Genomic DNA, 21,760 nt, shown 5'->3' with positions numbered 1-21,760 from the left:
ACCAAACAGTGAAAGAGGTTTGGCTTTAACATCCAAGCTGGTGGATTCAAACCTCATTGTGTTTGATCCATGGCCTTTCCCGTGCCCTCTGACATCCCTGAGTCTCACCTCACTCATGTCTAAAACAGTACTCAGGATACATCATCCATCTCAAAGTTGCTATGAGGACTGAATGAAACAAGATGTGTTTGTACACAGTGACTACCGCTCTTTATTTCAGGTGCTAGTTTATTTTCTGTTCTTTATTGTCACACCGGATTATTGAACAATTTTGCAGATCTAGATACTGAGCCCATAGATACTGTGAGAAATCAAGTAGAAATAGTGATTGCTCCTTTTGTGCCCAAGCCACTTCCCAGGTCATGCTTCTTATGATGCCCAGAGACCAGTCAGCTTCTCTGGCCATTAGCAACCAGGGATAAACTTTGGGCACCGTGTATACAGAGTTTTCCTGTTATTTTACAGTTTGCATATCACTTATCCATAATTGAGAACAAAAGGGTTTGGGGTTTTGATTTTTTTTCAGATTTTTAGAATATTTACATATACATAATGAGATACTTTGAGGACAGAACCCAAATCTAAATACCATTCATTTATGTTACATATATCTTGGCACATAGCTTGATGGTAATTTGATCAAACATTTCAAATAACATTGCACATGAAACAAAATTCATGCTGTAGAGTTTTCTACTTGTAGCAGCATGTTGTCACATGAAAAATTCCAAATTTGGGAACTTCAAATTTTAAATTTTTGGAACTTCAAATTTCAAATTTTGGAGTTTTGGATTAAAGGCGCTCAATTTATACTATGCATTCTTAAAGCAGAGTCTTAAAAGGTGTGTGTGGAAATAAAGGTTAAATACAGCTCAGGCTGCCATACCCATGGCTGAGTGAACAGGCCAGGATGAGCAAGACCCTGCTTTTCATCACAGAAATGTCCAAAGTCCCCAGAAGGCTTCATGCACTTGTTTGTCTATAACATTCTTACTTTTCTTTTTCACTTGTAATGTAGTATTGAGTTTGATTCTCAGAGCCTTGGAGAAAGCATCATACAGAAATCATTTCTTCCTTCTATTAGTGGCTTGGTTCTCTTTGGGTTGACAACATAGCCATGGCCCCAAATCTATCTCTGGACCACAGAGGCTTCACCAGGACAGGAAGTGACTTTTCTACAACCCGAAGTCTTGTGTATTTATTTTACAATCCTTTGGTACATTTAACACTGGTTTATTTGATCTTAAAATTCTTTAAGATAGACAAAACTTCAGACAAAAGCAATCACTGAGAGGACAAAGTTCAAATAAAGATAATAAATTCAGCATCTCTTATTTCACTGAGGTCTCCTATTTATATGCCAGGGGCCACTTATAGAATATAGCTGCTTTCTAAAATTCATGTCTAACCAATCACTTCTAATAGATGAAACAGATATTTTCATATTTATTTTAGGTATCAGTTATTCTGAGATGTCACCCAGCACATCAGTTTTTGTCTCAGATGCTTTTTATATCTTTTCTTAAATAAACAAATGTGGGTTTCTATGGTATTCTGTGGCATTCAGTCTTTGTTTCTTTGTAACTGCTACATAATTATATTGGAAATGTGAAAAACAGTTCAGCAGGAAATCAAATGTGAACTCAGTATGGGTATTTTTATATCCACAGATACTTAAATATGAACCAGCAAAGAGATTTAGATACTGTGCCTAACACAAAATCTAATGACAAATCATATTTAAAAGCCAGTAAAGAAAGTTTTCAAAACACATATTTTGTTTATAGTGTATTAGTTGTTTATTTATTTATTTTCATTTTTAAATTTTTTTTGCTAGACAAAACTGTATTTAAATAAAGCCAAGACAAAAAGATTCTTTTAAAAGGTCACTTCCCATTAAATATCTAGCTCAAAATAATCCAAACTCCTGAGGATTTATTATTTGCATTGTTAAAAACAGTGCCTGCTAATTGAAGACATTATTATATGTAAGGTGACATGATATATGTGTATATATACATATATATTATACATATATATTCTATCAACCAAGTAAATTTAGGCTTCCCATTGAGTATTCGTTTTCTTTTTACTGATGAAGAAATAAATGAGATAGGTCAAAGTAATTGTTTCTGTCTGGGTGGGTAATTGTTAATGGAACCTAGATTGAAATTCATATTTGTTCAACTGCAATGTCTAAGCCTTTTCCCTTCATTCTTGTTATCCACAGTTTCATTCCTCGTCTTCCTCTTCCAGCCTATTGTTAAGCACTCATTGTTAAATTATAACAGCAGGGGTGTAGAGTCGACTTCACCGTCATTCCAGGCTTATCTCAGTGGGTAACAAAAACATTCACACTTCAATATTAGCTCCTCATTTAGACTTTAATGTATTTTAAAATTTAGGAACCAGAGGTTCCTAAAAATCCAAATTCTTCTGGAATAGAGTTCACAGGCGCAAACATTAGATTTCTTGTGCTCGTCGGACCTCCTGCCATCATTCCCCACCCCTTTCAGTTGCTTCAGTAGGATGAAAGTCTACTGATAATGTTCCATTGTGTTCCAAACTCTTTTATGAAGAACTAGCTGAAGGACAGTGTGAACACTTACACAGGCCATCTTTTCTGTAATCTGACTTGTTAACATGAGTCATGACATGTCTGAATAGCAACTGGGCTCTCAGTTGGAAAGGATAAATGCTAAATGTTCAAATACTGGGCTGGCAATTCACACAAACCTAGGATCGAATGCAACTCAGCCAGCCATCTGAATGGGGTGGGCTTGAGCTTTGTTGTCTTTGCTTTATTAGATCAAAGAACTGATGGTACTGACTCATGAGTATTAAGTCTAACATAGAGCACAGAAAGGGCTAGAACGCTGTCAAGTGCAGAGTAAGCACCAACACTTTTAATTGCATAATTATTTTTGTCCTGGTTTACAATCTCCAGGAACATTGGTTCCTTCACTTCCCTCATTAGTTTTAACCAGATGCCAGTTTCTGTCTGTTCAAACTCCATCTCTAATGCAGCTTTAGTTTTGTTCTGGACTAAGATGGCAGGGATATAGCGGTGGTTCTTAAAGTGTGGTCCCTGGATCAGCAGCATCAATCTCACGTGGGAACCTGTTAGAAATATAAATTCTTTGCCCCACTGTGTGGTTTAACAAACCCTCTGGGGGATTCTGATGTGCCTTATAGCTTCAGGAATGCTGGATCATAGCCATAATTCTTTCCTTGCCATTATCTATATTTTTTGCCTCTCCTTCCATGAATAAACTATCCTGCTCCTAAACTTCAATCTTTAGTGCTAATGTTCTGGACCCTGATTTCCTTTATATTAATGCACTGAATGGGTTCCTCTGACACAGAGAATAGCACAATTTCCATGATCTGTCATTTAGGCAACCATAATAGGCTGCATATATTTAAAGATAGATAGAGATATGTATGTATATACATGTGCATATATATATATTATATATATATGAAGTATATCTGTTCTTCAGTTGTATCTTCCTCTTGACTGCCCTCATCTTCAAAAGTTATTATAAGATCTTCTCTTGATTAAGACATTTCCTAATTGTAAAATGCATCTCTGACAAAAGCTAACAGCTAGTTCACCATCCTCATTAAACAAACAAACAAACAAAAAACAAATCCCTCCTATAAAGAATCTCCCCAGAAAATACTGTTTTTCAACCAATGGAGGAATATCCACCTATTTCCCTCACATGTTGTTTCAGTAAATTATATGTTAGAGTTTCAGATATGTGTTTCTACTTCTTTGCTTCATTCTTAGAAATTGAAGAAGAGTTCTCCCCATAAAACCATCGAACACTGTGAGGAAAGCATATGCTGTTAGCTCTATATGGTCATGCCAAAATGGATACATATTTCAACACATTATATTGAATGCTATAAATAGAGAAAATAACTTTATTTATAAAAACAAAGATCAAAAAGAAGAGGTCATGTCTTTTGGGTTTCCAAATATGTAACTCTGGACACAGTTAGAACACATGGAATATCTGCTCACATGAGCTGACTCCTATATGCTGTAGTTTAGAAAAATAATACTGATGTGAGTAGACAGAAGTATTATGCTCTGGAGAGACTTGCTCTGTGACTTTCAGGGCTGAGGAGGTGAATCCTCATGAGGATAATGCCTCATCAATGTTCAAGTGATTTTTGGAGACTAAAATGAAACAGTACTTATCAAGAGTTCAACAGAGTTTCTCTTCTAAAGTTGCTGCTCAAAGGTTGTTAATTTCTCTTTTCTTAGCTGATTTGAAATCCCGGATAGAAATAACTGGCAGCCATGAAAGGAGCAGGATTAACATTTCTTTGTGACTGTATAAACTGACCTTAGATGAGTCCTTGTCATAGGGAGAATCCAGGGGCTGAAAGTGGTCAGCAAAATATAAGTAAGGGTGCAGAGTAACTGATGCTTACCACCCCAAAGTTGAAGGAAGCCATGTTATTGTAGTTTAAATGTCCACCATTTGGCTAAGAGGCCACCTGGTGCAAAGTGCAGGTGTGTGGGGGTGAATAAAGATGAACTTAGAGCTTATATTTAACTCCAGTTTCTAAGCTTTGGATTAGGGATTCCTGTAATCACAAAATGTCCTGTGTTTTCTTTCTTTTGGTTTTGCTGCTTTGTAGCCTGCTTCTACTTGTTCAATACAGATCAGATTAAATGATAAACAGGCTTGTGGGATAATGAAGTGTGTGGCTGGCATTATTCAGGGCTTGCCTCAAGGTTCTCAGAAGGGAAAAGAAATACAGGTTCCCAGATTGGAAACCTGGCTCTTTGTGGAGGGAGACAGGGGATTCAGGGGCTCCTCTCAACCAGCACCGTTCTCATGGTCTCTGATTTCTAAGACTGGTTAATATTCCATGCTAGCCTTCTCTGTAAGCACAGACGATGCTCCACAATTTTCATACATGGAAAATAGTTATCCTTGCCCTTTAAGTCCCTGATCAAGTCACTCAGGAAAGAAAGAAATTAAAAATCCAAGTATCCATAGTGCACATGTTTCTGTCTGCCTAAGATTTTTCACTAAAAACTGAGTTGGGTATAGTAAAGTAAAGATCTGTTCCACCAAACAATTAATAGTATCTGTTTGGATTCAGAATGCATCAAGTGTACTCCCTCATGGTTGGTAATTCCTTATTTCCTTTATTCTTTCCTTCATCTAGTAAATATTTATTTGAAGCTTCAAGCATTGCACTAGGCCCTCGGGATAAAACAATAATCAATCATAAAAGATAATAAAATGTTTCATGAGAGCAGGGGATATTTAACTGTTTCTTCTCATGATCCATTTTCACAACCTCAGCAAATAAGTTTACAATAAGCCTTGATCAGTGATTTGAAGGAAAAGGTCACTTAGAACAAAGTGAGAAGTTACATAACAAAGGAAAATTATCCAACAAGACATATAAGGAAATAATAATAAAAACAATAGCTAACTTGTACATTAGCAATTGTGGGGCGGAAGATGTTCTAAGCATTATAAATGAATTAATAGATTCAATGAATTAATACATATTATAACTTAAGCTGAGATTCTAAGGAATCCATAGTTAATCAGTGGATGGCTGTTAGAAATTGCATGTTCTATCTTTTCGCCCAAATGTGCAAGGTTTTAGTGAAGACATCTGAATGTGTATGCACTATCCTGAGAAGCAGATTCTGGAAGTTAAGTAACTCACCAACCAAGTGAGTGTGAATACATGAAAAGTAATGATCATGGTAGCACAGAGACTTAGAAGCCTGGTCTTTCTCTTTCTGTTATTTTCTTATTCTTTCCCATGTCTAAACTGATATCTGCACTTTCTCTCCTGGTTCTTATGACTTCTCCAACCATAGCCTATTTTTAGAACCTGTTCAATGTCTAGGATCTTTCTACCTCCCCTCGTCTGGTACTCCAGACCTAGAGATCACCATGCACCATGAGTGACCAGTTGATAGCAACTTGCACACAAGAGTCTGGTATCAGGGTTTTGCTGTTTACCTCCTTTCTATACTTTGTCTTTCTTTTTTGATTTACTTCTGAGATTTTGAGGACTGTGCTTTACAAAAACAAAAAACAAACAAACAGGCAAAACGACCAGGGAAAGATGGAGGAAGAGGAGCCACTTTCCTACTCTCCTTCATTAAGGTTATGAATAAGGGGCTATAAATTTCACTGACATACTAAAAGAGTGCCCGGTTAAAATCTATATCATCCTTCTCAACTCATGTGCACTATCTAAGTAAACTACATGAGACAGAGATGAAAGGACGGACAAGATGAGGAGGTCTTGGGATGAAGTGGGTAGAATGATTGTGAAACAAAGACAAAATTGGAAATGCCAAAGTCAATATGCAAGAAATGATGTGGGTATCTTTGGAGGTGGCAGGAGATTCACAGGGATGAAAATACATGGCTCTGAGCTGAGCACAGAGTTGAGCCAACATTAGCTATCTCCTTTGTCCTGGAATGGCAAGAACTGCAAGTCTTCCATTTGGAGAAGTGTGTTTGGATGCTGGTTCCTTCCCCAGAAACATATGCCTTCCCCTTCATGTTCTCATATTTTCCCAAATTCCCGCTGCCTGTCATTTCTCTCCTCTTTAGAGTTAGAAAATTGATCTCCATCTAGCCCTTTTTGTTTAGAGCATTGATATCCACCTCTCAAAATCTACCTCAGTTGGGGGATCTTAATTAGGCTTACGAACACATTCCCAGTTCTGTCAATCACACATATGCAACTGCAACCTCTTCCATATTTGTAGGAATTTTAACCATTCCTACACCTTAAATTTCTCTGCCCACATTAGGCTTTTCCGTTCTGTGAGAGTTACCTAACTGGGCAATGGCCTGTCTCCATCTACCTCACCCTGACCCTATGCAAGGGAATGGCATTGATCTTAATGAGGCTCTAGTCCAGATGATGCCATGTGTAATAAATATTGATATATTTTGAATAAGTTCTTGATATAAATACTGAAGTCTTTCATCTGATTAGGCAATTCAAGCATGTAGGCATGAGCCTGCTTCATTTTGAGGGCTCTTCTTAGTCACTGGTCAATCTGCCCGGCCTGTACCAGAAGCAAGAGGAGGTCAGTGAAAAAGCGTTCACTGTAAAGTGCCCAAATAGAACTGCACCTAGCAGTGATGAATAGGCTTCAATGACCCATTTCTGTTTTTTTTTCTTATTTTATTTTTGTTTCTGTTGTGAGGAGGGAAAGGGTAATAACTAACATAACCTTAAATTAAGTAGTTATTAAAAGTCCCATGTAAGGGTTGGGTGAACTATAAGAATATAAGGAAATTATTCATTACTTTCTATACTAAGAGGTATAGTACTATTATGTTTAACTCAATTCTCATTACATTCCAGAGTCTAAAGGACAATTACTATTATTTCCATTTCACAGATGAAAACACTGAGATGAAAAGAGGGGAAATACTGTGCTGAGGCTTAATGGCCAAACTATGGTCAACATTCCACCTCCATCTACCTCCACATCCCAAGATCCCTCACAAAATCATAAACAATGAGCCGCCTATAAAGAGATATGTTTTCTAAGTAGCTTTGGTTGGACAAAGCAATTATTCTGGCCACTGGGCCTCATGCCAAGAAGAAACATTCCTTAAGTGCTATCAAACGAGTGCTTTCCCTGGGAGATTTAAACATCATTAGTGAAAAGCTTCATTTGCAATATTGTGTGCAGCCCACTGTAGTGGGCCAGAGCAATGCATTATCACTAACTCGAAGAGATTAATTTAATGGGCAATTATATGCTTCTTGCTTTGAATACTTTCAGGTAACCAAGGGTCGTGTGTTTTCTAGAACTGTGAATTGCCTACTCCCAGGTACAGAGCCTCAGAGACTTTTGTCACTTTCCATTCCGTTCAAGTTCTCTGTGAAGGACACTTTAAAATTGGCACTCACTGACACTAGAAGGACCCTGCACTATTCTAAACAAATCAGTTCTCTCACTGTTCTCTAATATCCTGTATCTGTTTGAGAGAGATGCTGATTGCTCATGATCTGTCATCTGACAAACTGAACTTGAAAAATCTCACCATAATACTTACTGAAATCTCACAAAATCAGCACAGGAAAAATGAACAAGAAATCAAAAGCACCTCACCTCCTTTCTCTGTCTTCATAAGCCTTCTCTGTCTCCTTTGAAAGTCTGAATGTTTAATGCATGTGTGTGTGTGTGTGTGTGTGTGTGTGTGTGTGTAGAAGAAAGTTGTGAAAATTGGATTCCTGAATGCCTCCTTTGAGATTCTGATTCAGTAGGTCTTGAATGAAATACAGAACTCTTTTGTTTATTTTTTTGTTTGTTTGGAGCAATTATTTAAGTGATTTTGACTGAAGTGTTCGTTGAACAAAAGAGTCCCCTTAAACAGCATGTTGGGTAATATTTGGTAGGAGTTCATGGGTGCTAAGATGGCAGAGGAAGGAAAAAGAAGATGCTTCGGGAGGCCAAGACAGGGAGATGAGTCATCATGCCCGGTTTACAATCAGTCCCATTACCAGGACAGCTTCTGCCACTGAGGACTCATCAGCATGACAGCTCCTACCGCAGATTAGGTATTTTTAAATGACCAATGGGGGTAAAGTGTCAACATTCTAATTAGGTTTTCTAAAGTAATTCATGAGGGAAGATAGGACAATATTCTAATCAGGTATCTTAAGATAATCTAATGGTATCTTAGAGGTATCTTAAGATAATGCTTATCTTAATGATAAGCAAATGGGGTAAAGTCTTCAATCTGGTCTGTATAGGAAAGAGAACCCCCTCACAGCTTGGTATATAAGACACTAATTTCCAAACATTATAGTCTTAAGTCTCTCTTTCTCACTGGGACCACTCCACTCCACTATCTTTGGGAAGTACTACTCTCACCATCACTTTCAATAAATCTATACTTTGTTAATTCTATGTGTCTTACTCAATTCTTTGGGGCACCAAGGACCTGGTTCCCAACTGAACTCCCCGAAGATAGTACTCTCTCTGTTCTTCAGTATCCTAATTCCTAAAATGGGAATAGAATTCCAGCTTGAAGCTCTACTTCATCCTTTAGGCAAAGTCCTTCAGGCAAAATTTCTTCTCTTCCTTCCAGAGGTTAGAAAAGGAGCATGTGATCTAATAATGTGTATTTGTTCTTTGCTCAACTACACTCTGGTCTCTACCCCAGCCTCCTGCTCTGCCCAGAAAAACTGCTTCATTCACTAGCTTTGAAAATGAAGTAGTCACGCCAGAAGTTCAAACTGAGCAGGAGGACAAAGAGGAAAAATGGAAGTGAGAATTCCATAGAAAGTGTTTAAAGATGTATTTTTACAGTTAAACATGGGTGCATTTTCCCCCTATACTCCCCAACTCTTTGAATGAAATTTAGACAAGTCACTTGACCCAAGTTTCCCTTTTACACACATGCATCTAATAAGAGTATTTTCTTTCAAGGAGTGATGTAAGAATTAAATACATTAAGGGACTTATGTAATAATTTTTTAGCAGTTCATTGGTCAAGAAATTTTACCTGAAATCTTTACTATCATGATAAACAGCAGCCATGCACTGTAGCTTTAGGGGGTGGGTTTATTGCCAAGAGAAATACACTACACTAGCCTAATCTCTTATCAGCACACGAGCATCCAACTGCAGGCTCATGGAGTGAGATGGACTGGTTTGGTTGGTCAGGACAGCAGGCTAGATAGATCCTTTACCACTAGAATACTTGGGTGATACACACAGCCTTTGGTTCAGTGAATCTCACACAAAAGAATAAAGGGTGACATCTGCATTCTCATTAATAGATAACAGATGGACTTCCTTAAAATCCACTTTTAAAAAATTTTAATTGTTCTAATTAGTTGCACAAGATAGTAGAATACATTTACATATTTTGATAAATCATACATAAATGGAGTGTAATTTCTCATTTTTCTGATCGTACATCCTGTAGGATCACACTGGTCACGCAGTCATATATGTACCTGAGGTAATAATGTCTGTTTCACTCTACTCTCCTTCCTACCCTCATACCCCTTCCCAACCCTTCACTCCCCTCTACCTAATAAAAAGTAACTCTATTCTTCCCTAGCCACCCCTTTATTGTGAATTAGCATCCATCCACATATCAGAGAAAATCCACTTTTCAGCTTAATTTCATTTGTTTGAATCTTTTTGTCTAATGAGATGGCATTCTGAGAGTAATTTTAAATTGGTCTCCCTGGAATGAATATTCCTTTATCATTATTAGAACTCCTCCTATGAGGTTCTGTTATTCTGGGTAGTTTTAATATTCATCTCGGACAACTACAATAAATCTTCCTTTAATATGTCTTTTTCCCCAAGACATGGTCTGGGGTTTTGGAAGACAAGCACCACATGATGGGCAAAATAATCAAACCAAGTCAAACAAGTTTCAAAGCTTTTTCACAGTAATTCTAATTTTTCTTAAGTTCTTTGTGATCCTATTATTTCTACTTTCTTTCATGATTTAGAATAAACATGGCTCAATCTTACTTTCAATTTTGTAGATTTATGCCCACTCTTGCCTTTATTTTACAGCTAAAACTAAATATTTTTTTTATAGTCTCATTCTTGTTAGCCCTAAAACATTTTAGGCAAAATTAAAAAAATAAAATAAAAACAATTAAGTGACAATTAGTTTAGTTCAATATTTCTTAGTATGTTTAACCTGAATTAAGCTTGTTTCTAGACTAATATATGCATATGATGTTTCTGCAGCTTTTAATCTCTGAGTTAAAAAAAAGTAAGGTGACTCACATTCATTTCAATAGGATAACATGTTGGTGCTACATATTTTAAATTCTGTAACTCATGATCAAGCTAAGTTTCACCATGTGGGCAAAAGCACACTATATTCATTCTCAGTATGAAACCAACTATAAAACTGTATCTGGGATTGACATGAGTCATTTCTCTGAAAATAGGAAAATTTAACTGGTATACTTTTGATATTTCTTGGAACTGGGTTATCCTATATTAAAAACTCATAATTATAATAATAACAGTACTTTAAAATTTTAAGTATTTTACTGCTGCACACAAAGTCTTATTTTTCAAGTTTATTACAAAGCAATTATTTAATATATGTTTCATCAAAGAAAGTCCCTTGTTACATTCTTTCTCCCCATCACCAGGGAACTCTTTAGTCCCTAGCACTGGGTCTTCTTCCTTACCTCTGGGTCTCTATGGATACTCAGCAGAGTCCAATGCCCTCTCTCATATGGAGAAGCTTCCAGGGACCACACAGTAAGGAAACCTCCAAGAGGAACAAGGGTTTTGACCATTTTGCTCCCTGCTCCAACCCCAATCACTAGATGAGTGGTTGGCAAATGAAGACTCACTCAATAATTTATGAATGAAAGAGTCAACAACTATCATCTCCTGATGGATTTCAGACCCCTGTCATGCCAAAGTTAGCAGCTCACTGTACAAGAACACGGGTCTTGTATAGGTTTTCCTTTCTTCCCTGTGATTCCGTGCAAATGAACCTTTTGTTTTTGGATTGCCCTGAAGTGTTTCTTAAGCATCTTTTCTGTGTATTCATTTATTTTTATTCCTTAGAGTGGAGTACTTGATTGCTTATAATTGGGACAACCTTGATGAACATTTAAGTAAAGGCATCCATCTTGTAAAAGAAGTAATACGAATTAAAGTTAACTTGACTAGGTTATATTCGATATGGGAAAAAATTCTTTTCAAAGTAATCAATGCTTATATACTTTAAAAGAAGATGCAGTTCTTTCTAGCATTATAAAAAGCCTTGTTCCCATCTAAATAGATACAATTTCTCTTAGAGGCTTAAAGTGATAATGGTGCTTCAACATTCTAAATTATTAAAATTTCACGTCTACGCCCTTCTAAATGGGCTTAACACCTCTAATAAACCAAAACCACCAAATGGTTTGTTTTGCCAGTTCCCTTAATTCTACAAGGGGAAATCACTACCAGAGTGACCAGAGGGGAAGAATATAGTATTTCTAAACTAGGAAATACACCAAAGTTCTCCAGGTCTATCTTTATCCAAAACCAGAGCTTGGCAGGATTGAGAAACTATGTATCAAATTGTATGTTCTTTGCTGGCTCTCAAGGTTGCTACAACAAACAAGCATTCTTTACACTACAATTTACTCTTTCGCCCAAAGCTTGTTTATGAGGCTCCATAGAGGAGATATCAAAGAATAAGGGAACATTGTGCCCTTCTGAACACCTGGCTAACTCTTCCTACAAATAAATCATGCATCTCACAGATGTGTACCTGTTTCCACATTAGCTACCAGAGAACATGGAATGCAGTTTAAGGTATACACCTTTATTTAATTATCCTCTGCATCCTTTCTATGCTGTGTGTGTGTTGAGGGGGAGTCATGTATGAGTCTTTATGATGATTTTTACCCACCTGAGCTGGAGATGCAACACCAGGCTTTGTGCATATTAGACAAACATTCTACCACTCAGCTATATGCCCAGGACTGTAAAGTTGATTTTTTATTTACTCCTGAAACTTCCCTTTATCCCAACTCCTGCAACAACGTATTCTCTCCCTTTGTTTATAACTTTGAAGACCTAATCAGGTCCTTCATGTAAAGAAGATATTCAGATAATGTGCAAAATGTATTTTGCTGGAAAATAAAATGAACATCATGTCCCTTTTGAAAGTTTTTGTATAGTAATGAAAAAGATAGACAAAGTGAAAGCTGTGAAAGTTATTGTAATACTAAATCTCACCAACCATTTTGCAGTAGCTTAGAGACTCAATGATGATCCCACTAAGTGCAAAGAATTTATGCTCACTAAAAATTAATAGACTAAAGTGTTATTTTAACAAACTCAAACCTTCTCCCCTATAGGATAATTTAATAAAAAAAAGTATGAAGTATTGCTTTGAATTTATACCAAAGTTATGTTTAAATAGTCCAATCACTATGTAAAATATCTTCAAATTTAATAAGGAAAATTAAAAACATTATCTATGACTGCACATTCTCAAAATGATATATATTGAAAATGCAAACTTTTCTTCCCCATTTTCTGTGTGTGAATGTGTTCATGTACAGTCTAAGTATGTCAACAATTGTTTATTTATTACAATAAAATATGTATTATGTTTACTTACTAATACTGTATGGTTCTTAAATTTAATTTTTTTCACTTACTCTTTCAACTAAAACTTTTTCCATGTTTTAAAATACAAAACATTATTTTAATGGCTGAATAATAGATACAAGATATCAAAATATTTGGATATAAGAATATTTGCTTCCCACATATATTGAGAACATTTGGTAATTTATGACACTGTAAGACATTTCATGTTGAGGCAATACATTCAAAGGCTCCTTGGGAGCAATAAAATAAGTGCCAATGCCAAAATATCTAACAGAAACAGGGACCATTTGTCATACGATCAGTCGGCATAAACTGAACCCAAACGTGGACAAAAGGAAAAAACCCAGGCACTTACTAATTTCAGTTGCAATGATGGTTATGTTATGCCACACACTTAATTCTCTGTCAAGTGGTGTTGCCAGAGTGATCTTCCCATCATCTGCATTAATGTTGAACTGCCTCTCCAGGTCAGTGTGACGGTCGATGGAAAACCTGCAAAACAGATATATCTGTAATCTATTTCAACATTTACATGATCCATACGTTCCATGGCAGACCTTTAGTAATCCTTGGAGAGCCATAGTTGTGAAGTCTAATGAATTGGGAAACTCTGTGGCATCATCATTTGTAAAACAAAATGACCGAACGAGGCACAAGGAACTTAATAATTATTGTCCAAGGAGCAATTAGCTACATATGCAACATGGAGGTCGCAAACTGCCATCAGTTTCAATAGGTAGCATCTTTAAAAATGGATGCTGATGAAGAGTTAATTGGACAATCAATCACATTTATTGGACAGCTTATGATAATTAGTAGTTGCCACAAAATATCATATTTAACAATGAACTCAAGTCCAAAGCAAGATGGTGCCAGGCATCATGTTATTCATGGCAGTTTAAGGTAAATATATTCTTTGTTAAACTTTTTAATTTCTGGTGTCTTCCTTTCCTTCGTTCTCTCTCTCTCGTTCTCTCTCTCGTTCTCTCTCTCTCTCTCTCTCTCTCTCTCTCTTTCTCTCTCTCTCTCTCTCTCATCTTTTGATGATGGTGATTTGCCTTTCTTTGTTGTCATTTTAAGTATGTATTTAGATTTTCTATCAGTCTCAGTATGTAGAAATCAGATCATTGTTGGTCCTTCAGCAAATGTTGTGTAGCAGTAAAATAGATATTTTAATTTATCTATAACACTACCTTGATAAATTAAGAACTTCAAAAGGACTTGTAGGTATTTCCTAAGCTGAAAAAAAAAAACCTTTTAGTTAAGATACATGTTCAGTGTCTGGAGCAAAGTGCTTATCAAGAGTATTAAATATCAAGGTAATATAGAAATCATTTTCCACACCATTTATTGATATCCTTTTTATGTACCAAGATTTGTATTCTGGATATGAAAAACTATATCCAATAATGTTTATGCTTTACTGAGTAAAAAACATACTTAAAAGATTATCTCATAAGCAAGCAGTGAGAGGAGCTAAAACAAGATAAGAAGGAAGTCACAAGAAAGATGTGGGCAATCCCATTCCAGGCAGGAGGGCTAAAGAAATCCTTCATGGTTGAGGTGATCTCACAGATAGTGCACATAAAATCTGTGTTTTCACAATGGTCATCAACCTCAAATCAGAAACATGGTCCCTGGCTAGTTGGTACTGAGCACATTGCATTTTTAAGCAAGGTCTTTATAAACATTTATTTTATATCAAAAGAATAAGCGCATGTTATTCTAATAAATTAGAAAAGCACATTCCCCTAATATTCTATCTGTACCTTTATATTGTTAACATTTTAGATTTTGTTGCAGATTTCAAATATATGTTGCAGATATGAATATGCATCTATTCATTTGTCTGTATATCTACTTATGGGGGTAGCTAGCTAGCTGATTAGATAGCTTGATAGAGAGGTATAAATAAGGGTACATATGAATCATTCCTTCCTCTTTTAGCTATTTGTTTTTTTAGAAATGGTAGGCATATCTTTTATACTAGATCCAGAGGTCCTTAAAAAAGACCTCTTTCCAGGGGTGGGAGGCAAGGAGGAATCAGATAATTACTAGGGAGTGACACTGGTCAATTTACCTTGTTATATTATGTGCATGTGTGAATATGTAACAACAAATCCCATCATTACGTACGACCATAGTGCACAAATAAAAAATGTGAGAAAAAAGGGGGTATCTTTGTTAAATCCTCCCCACCCAGGACAAGCATCATTGAAGAGCTTGGAAAAATATTTTAAAATAGTTAATCTTATGAACAATTGTTTATCGATAGATTCTTTGGACAAAATCATGAGAGATAAAGTTATACTTCTTGATTTAATAATGATTCAGCTACAAATTAAGACAGTGATTTGTACCCACACACCAGACCTTACACCTTCCACCCCACTCCCAAGGATGACTGGGGAAATTCAGAAAGGATTTAAGAATCCAGAGGCAGATATGCAATAATAATGTCCTCAAAAAAATTCTGAGCATGAAGTGTTTATTGAAAATTATTTGAATTTCCTGCATTATGGAAAGAAGACTAAAGGCCATTTTCCTGGGGAACAATAATGGTTGATTAGCCTGATGAGATTTTGAGTTAACTATAAAATTACTGAATAGACATGTGCTTTGTTCCAGATATCACATACAGTCTGACTCTTAAAAAGGCTAAGAAATGTCCAGAGGATTAATTATCACTTTCTGCATCATATTCCTAAATAAACTTTACAGGCATTTCTGAGTGCTAGTAATTTTATTGTCTCATTGTGGTACCTCACACATTCCTGCAACAACCAATTTCCCAGAGGCTACAGTAAACAAGAATCAATCTAATAACTCATATTCAATGAATCCCAAATTGGAAACACACTCCCTGGCTATTTGGTTGGTTTCCAGTAATTGCCCTGAACTTCTAGCCTAGAAGAAGTACTGGGAACAGTGACAGGGTATTTGGAAGTTGGCATTTAAAAACAATGTTGTTTGTTTAATCCCTTATGCAAATATGTGTCATACAGATCACAAACTTGGAGCAAATTGTATCTCTATTATTTATGTATTGCTGTTTCTGAGATAATTAGTAAATTCACTTAGCCTCAATTTCTTTGCTGGCAAAAAGAAGGAAGTATCTATATTCAAGGAGTGGTTGTGAAAATCAAAAATATAGCATAAATCAATCTCTGCCACTTGGTAGGTACCAAAGAGAGGCTCATCATCATTACTGTTGTTCTTAATGCCTCTTATGAAATGAAATCTTAATAAACTTACCCATTTGGAAAGTGGTAAGGAAGGTCTCTGCCTTAACAATTTATAAATGACAGAAAACTGGGAACACATTTTGCTGTTCTTTAACCTCCATGATGCTAACAAAGGCAGAGATGTTTTTTCTCATTTTTTAAAGTTTCAGTTCATGAGACTTTATGGGTGAATTACAAGAATTTATAAAATAGACTATAAATACAGCCCTGTAGTAAGATTAGAGGTAAGAATAGCATAATATTCCAAGATGATACAATGAAAGGAACTTGATAGGAGAGAAATGACTTGGTTTAAAAGTCAGTCTAAAGTCTACATCAACTATATCAAGGAACACCGTGCTGCGTCCTTAGAAATTTCACACCTTGTATTGCCTAGTACACTTTATAACAGGAACTTCCAAGAGCTATAAAACAGAAAAATTCTGGCATCATAGTCAACAAGCATGCATGAAGCACCAAACTTCTACCAAGCACAGTGCTAGATGCCTGTCCTTCTTCTATCTCTCCTGGTTTTTTACACTGTGGTCTCTTGGCAGCCACTGGAAATTGGTTCCATGTTTCCCCACAGATAACAAACTTTGCAAGCTGAGGGGTGTTCAGATTCTTTATATAAATAGGCATAGCATTTGCATATAATTTTCACAATTCTTCCATATTCTTTAAATTATTTATAATATCTAAGGCTATGCAAGTGCTAAGTACCTAGCCATTATCCTGTATTATCTGAATTATCGGATAAGAATAAAAATTTGTACACATTTAATAGAGACACAACCACTGTGCAGGATATGAGGAAGACACGGGACAGAAGTGCAAGACAGAGAGCAGAAGGATCCATGCAATGGCAGGAGGCAGAAGCAGGGCATGCCTACAGATCTCTTCATTCACATGCATTCAGCACGGTGCTTGGCAAGTGGGAAATTCAAGTTTTGCTTTCAGGAATTTTCTGGGTTTCTTTTTTCAGAATATTTTCAATCCATGACTTTTGAAATAGTAGTTGTTTGAAACTACAAGTGTAGAATCCCACACATACAAAGGGCTAATTGTATGAGTGGAAGAAAATAAAATTCTTGGAGACCAGTTACAGGGTTGGGTTCTTCTGGAAAACTGAGGCAGTGTGAAGGTTCCTCCTTCACCCCAGTTCCTGCAATCAAGTCAGAAAGATTTCAGACATGTTAATCAGCATAATAGGCATGAGTTTATTAGAAGGGAAGGGATGGGGGAAAAGGAGACACTATTAAGGGATAGAGGGAGTCCTCTCAGAGAGGAGAGGGACTGCAAGCCTCTCCTGCCTTCCAGTGTTATTGAGAGTCCCAGGTAAGTTTTCAGAGTCTCTCCCACATCCACCTTTTGACTTTTGACAGACATGGTAGGAACTGCATGGATTGCCTCCAAGAGGAGGATGTGGCGCTCAGAGTTGGACATTTTTAAGGAAATTGAGTCTCTGTTTTTGTCTCAATTTCCTGCCCCTTTAATCGGTTTATTACCCTTTGAATAACTCCCATCAACTTTTGAGAGGGTCTGAATGTTTTGGGTATCAGGGTGGTTGGAGATTGTGACATAGTTTCATTGAAAACAGAGTCTGGGAGAACGGGTTACAAGAGATAAAGAAGGTGGTTAAGTTTTTCTTAATTAGGCTGGGGAGATTTTACCATACTGAGCCCTATATTCCAGGTGCTCATCTGTCAGATGAAGCTCCTGTGATTTTCAGTTGCCCTTCGTGGTCCTTCCCTGCCCACCTGTTCATGGTTGACTAACTCCCTAACACCAGGACATTTATATAGCACAACTGGCAAAGAGTTAAGATAGATTGAATACCTACAGGTATAATTCATTCCGCAGTCCATGCATGAAAACAATCTTGGAAGGGGCTTACCTTATTCATGCATAAAATGGGGATATTGTAATCGCACTTGACTCTTAAGATTGTCGGGGCAGTCAGATGAGATGACACATGGGACACACTTCACAGCACACATGCTGATCACTGCAGGAAGCACTGTGCTCTCACACCGCTTATAGGACAGTGACATCCTTCAATTCGTATATGTGTTTTCAACAATCTAAATGGAAAACTTAGACAGAGTGCTAATATTGGAATGTTCCCACTCCGAAATCCATATATTGAAATCCTAGCCTCCAAGGTGATAGTATCAAAAGTGCAGGTTGATCAGGACATCAGGGCTCTGCCCTCAGCCTAGTATTACTTGCCTAATAGAAGAAATCCCAGAGAGTTAGCAAGCCCCCTTTCATGACGTGAGGACACCATCAGAACCTATTAGTTTGCAATTGAAGGAAGGCCCTCTCTGGAACCTGACTCTGCTGGCATGCTGATCTGAGAACTCTCAACCACAGAAATGTGAGAAAGTCATTCTGCAGTGGAGAAGCTGCCTAGTCTAAGTGCTTTGCTAAAGCAGCCCAAGCAAACTAGACATAGAGTCTAACAACTATTTTTCTCGCTTTGAAAGACACTAATGTGAACATGTACAACTGCTTAAGTGTTCACATATAATATCTAAGTCAAGATGATTTGCTAAGTAGGATATTTAGGTTTGAACTGCTCCTGAGTACCAGGATTAAGGGCCTCCACCTTTGATTATTTTTGTAGACCTCTGGATAAACCTTTAATCCAAATCCACCTTCCTATTCTCACAGACTCTGCTCTGTTGCTTGAGGGCACGCCTTGGGTTTCTGACTGCTTCTTCGTAGGCTCCCAGGAGAGCTATTGGCCACAGGCCCCTCACATACTCCTCATCTCCTTCTAATGAATGAGGCTGGATCTCTGATCTAGCTGCACAAGTTCACAACTCGGCTTCATTACTGAAAATTCGCAGAAAAAGATGCTTTGAAGGAAAAGCAGAGTGGGTTAAAAATCACAAATCTGTAGCAATGAAAATCACGAATCTGAAGCAATGGCTGCAATTTTAGAGTCTGATATGCAATGTAAGTTCTCAGGATGTCATGATTTGAAGAAGAAGTCTCAGAAGGAGATGCTCAAATCACTTTGTTTTTCTGGGAACCCTAGTGTTCAGAATAGCAGCAGGTGAAGTGGAATAAACACAACCTGAGAAGTGAGAGAAACCTCAGTTGACTCACCTGGGAGATTCCATGGAAAGTATTCATCTCCTCTATAAACAAAGTACCTAATTCATAGGGTAGTGCTTGGCATTAAATGAGTTGATAGACAGCTCATGTTCGATGCCAAAATAAGTAGATGAAATGATGAACCAGTTCTTCAGTCTGTAAGCTACCTCTAAAAGCCTAGATTGATTATAGGAATGAAAATCCAGAAATGAAACAGTCCAAGTAGGGCTTACTATTGACATCCCTTTGAGAAGGGAAGAATTTCCCAGGTGACTGTAAATATACTCCAGAAATGTTTGTGTTATTTGTCTATATCACTGTTCTTCACTTTGGAAATGTCTCTCACCGCGGGCACCTCCAAAGAGCAAGGCCTCCAAGCTGAAGGAAGAGCAGCTATGTTGTTTTCTAACTCCTGGCTCATCAACAGGGATTCTTCAACATGTAGCCCCGGGCTTTGTTTATATCTCTTTCTTGAGAAGTCTATGCTATTATTCTTCAAACATGTTTCTCTCAATGTAAAATTTATCTCTGGTGTGGGTTTTTCTGTGGTGGGAAATTAAGAGTTGTGAGGACAAACTCTTCTCTTCTTTGCTCTTTACACACCAAAATAAATTCACATAACATCAAAAAGGTTGGCATTTTGCATTACACTTATTCAAAAACTGCTTCTTGAATGAATACATAAGCATTTATTGATCATGGATTATTATTACTATTACCTGTGAAGCACTGGTCTAAAGAAATGTGTGGTAAGTGAATATGGCAGTGAATACCAGTAATCCCAGTAGCTAGGGAGGCTGAGGCAGGAGGATCACAAGTTTGAGGCCAGCCTCAGCAACGGAGTGAGACCTTAAGCAATTTAGAGAGACCTGGTCTGGTCTCAAAATAGTAGGCAAAATGGTCTAGAGATATAGCTCACTGGTAATGTGCCCCTGAACTCATTCCTCAGTACTGAACAAACAAAAAAGAAAAGAAAGATGTGAGCAAGAGGAAAAGAAGAAGGAAGAATTAATTTGAGTCCAACTCTTCATAGTCAAAAGTGAACTGCCTTCTAACTTATATTTTCAGAATCTTAGTATCCCCAGTATTAAAGTCTCCGTTCTTATTTCTTTAGTATGGACACTTATTGAATGTGCTGCTCCTTTGTAGGATTACTTAAGATGTGTTAGACAAAAGATCTTGCTTGAGAAGAATAGTATTCACACTGGAGAATTATCATCCTTCTACAATAAGAGAAACTTCTCATTAGCACAGTGGGAAAGTGGCATGTGAGAAAATGGGATCCATGGGTCATGTTAATATCAATTCTAATGATGGAAGTTTTGAAAATTGACAATCCCTTTCAAGTTCTACAGATAGGTTTAGAAAGTACATTATCCTTGATAACCAGTATTCACAGAAATCCTGTTTAAACGTTCTCATTTTTAATCCAACATATATCCTGCTTAGCTTTAGTACTACTGTTTCTCTAAAGTGGTATTCCTTAGAAGTAAATGCTAAAGACTTCATATTTTACTTTGTGGAATTAAGGATACAAATGCAGGAAAGTTTCTAAGCTAGTTGCTTAGGACGTGGTTCAAAGACGGCAATTTAAAACACAGTGCTCTAAGCAGATACAAGCTTATGTCCACGGTTTTATCTAATTCAAAGCAGATTGTAGAAATCAGAAGTAAATTAAAGAAAATAACTCTTAGGCAGTGGTTGAGAATAGGTTAAAAGGGGTAACTGAATATTATTGTTAGGAAATAGGACACTTTTACATTGCTGCTATTGCTGATATTAAATACAACTTTTTCCTGAGAAATACATTTCCTTGATTAGCACAGTCCAACTACATCCATTATATACCAATGTACTCTAGCCTCCTGTATTGATGTGCTAATGTGTAAAACACTGGTACTTCATATATTTTTGGCCAATGTGTGTGTTTATTTAAAAAAATTTTCTACTTCCTTTTCCTCAACGCATCCCCAATGCCACATCCCCACACTAAGCTTCCATTCCCTGCTCAATTACTTTTTTGTCTACTTTAAATAACTTCTGTTTGTGACAAATTCAAAACATTTTCACAATTTTTAGAAGCACATTTCCAATGTCAAAGCATACTTCCTATGACTTCAGGGCAACACAGACAAGAGCATTAACAGCATTAAGTCTGGAGTTTATACCAGCAACTAGAGTCATCATCATAATAGTCAAATGAATAAATAACAGATAGAAAAAAAGTTTTTGAACTACATTACTCCAACTATAATATTTGTGAAACACCTGATGACTTCTCCAGGGAACA

At 36.8% G+C, this 21,760-nt stretch overlaps 1 protein-coding gene across 7 annotated transcripts in view; it reads right to left on the bottom strand.

Moving 5' to 3' along the window:
- CDH8 (cadherin 8) overlaps positions 1-21,760 on the bottom strand; it is a 350,895-nt gene that overhangs the window by 109,624 nt on the left and 219,511 nt on the right. For all 7 annotated transcript variants that reach the window (XM_079118021.1, XM_079118016.1, XM_079118019.1 and 4 more), the window contains one exon: positions 13,497-13,633. In XM_079118021.1, the coding sequence (XP_078974147.1) occupies positions 13,497-13,633 (137 nt within the window). The remainder of the gene's footprint in view (positions 1-13,496; positions 13,634-21,760) is intronic.

This window comes from Sciurus vulgaris (assembly GCF_902686455.1).
Source record: "Sciurus vulgaris genome assembly, chromosome: 17".
Taxonomy (NCBI): domain Eukaryota; kingdom Metazoa; phylum Chordata; class Mammalia; order Rodentia; family Sciuridae; genus Sciurus; species Sciurus vulgaris.
This window is presented reverse-complemented; position numbering and strand designations above follow the sequence as displayed.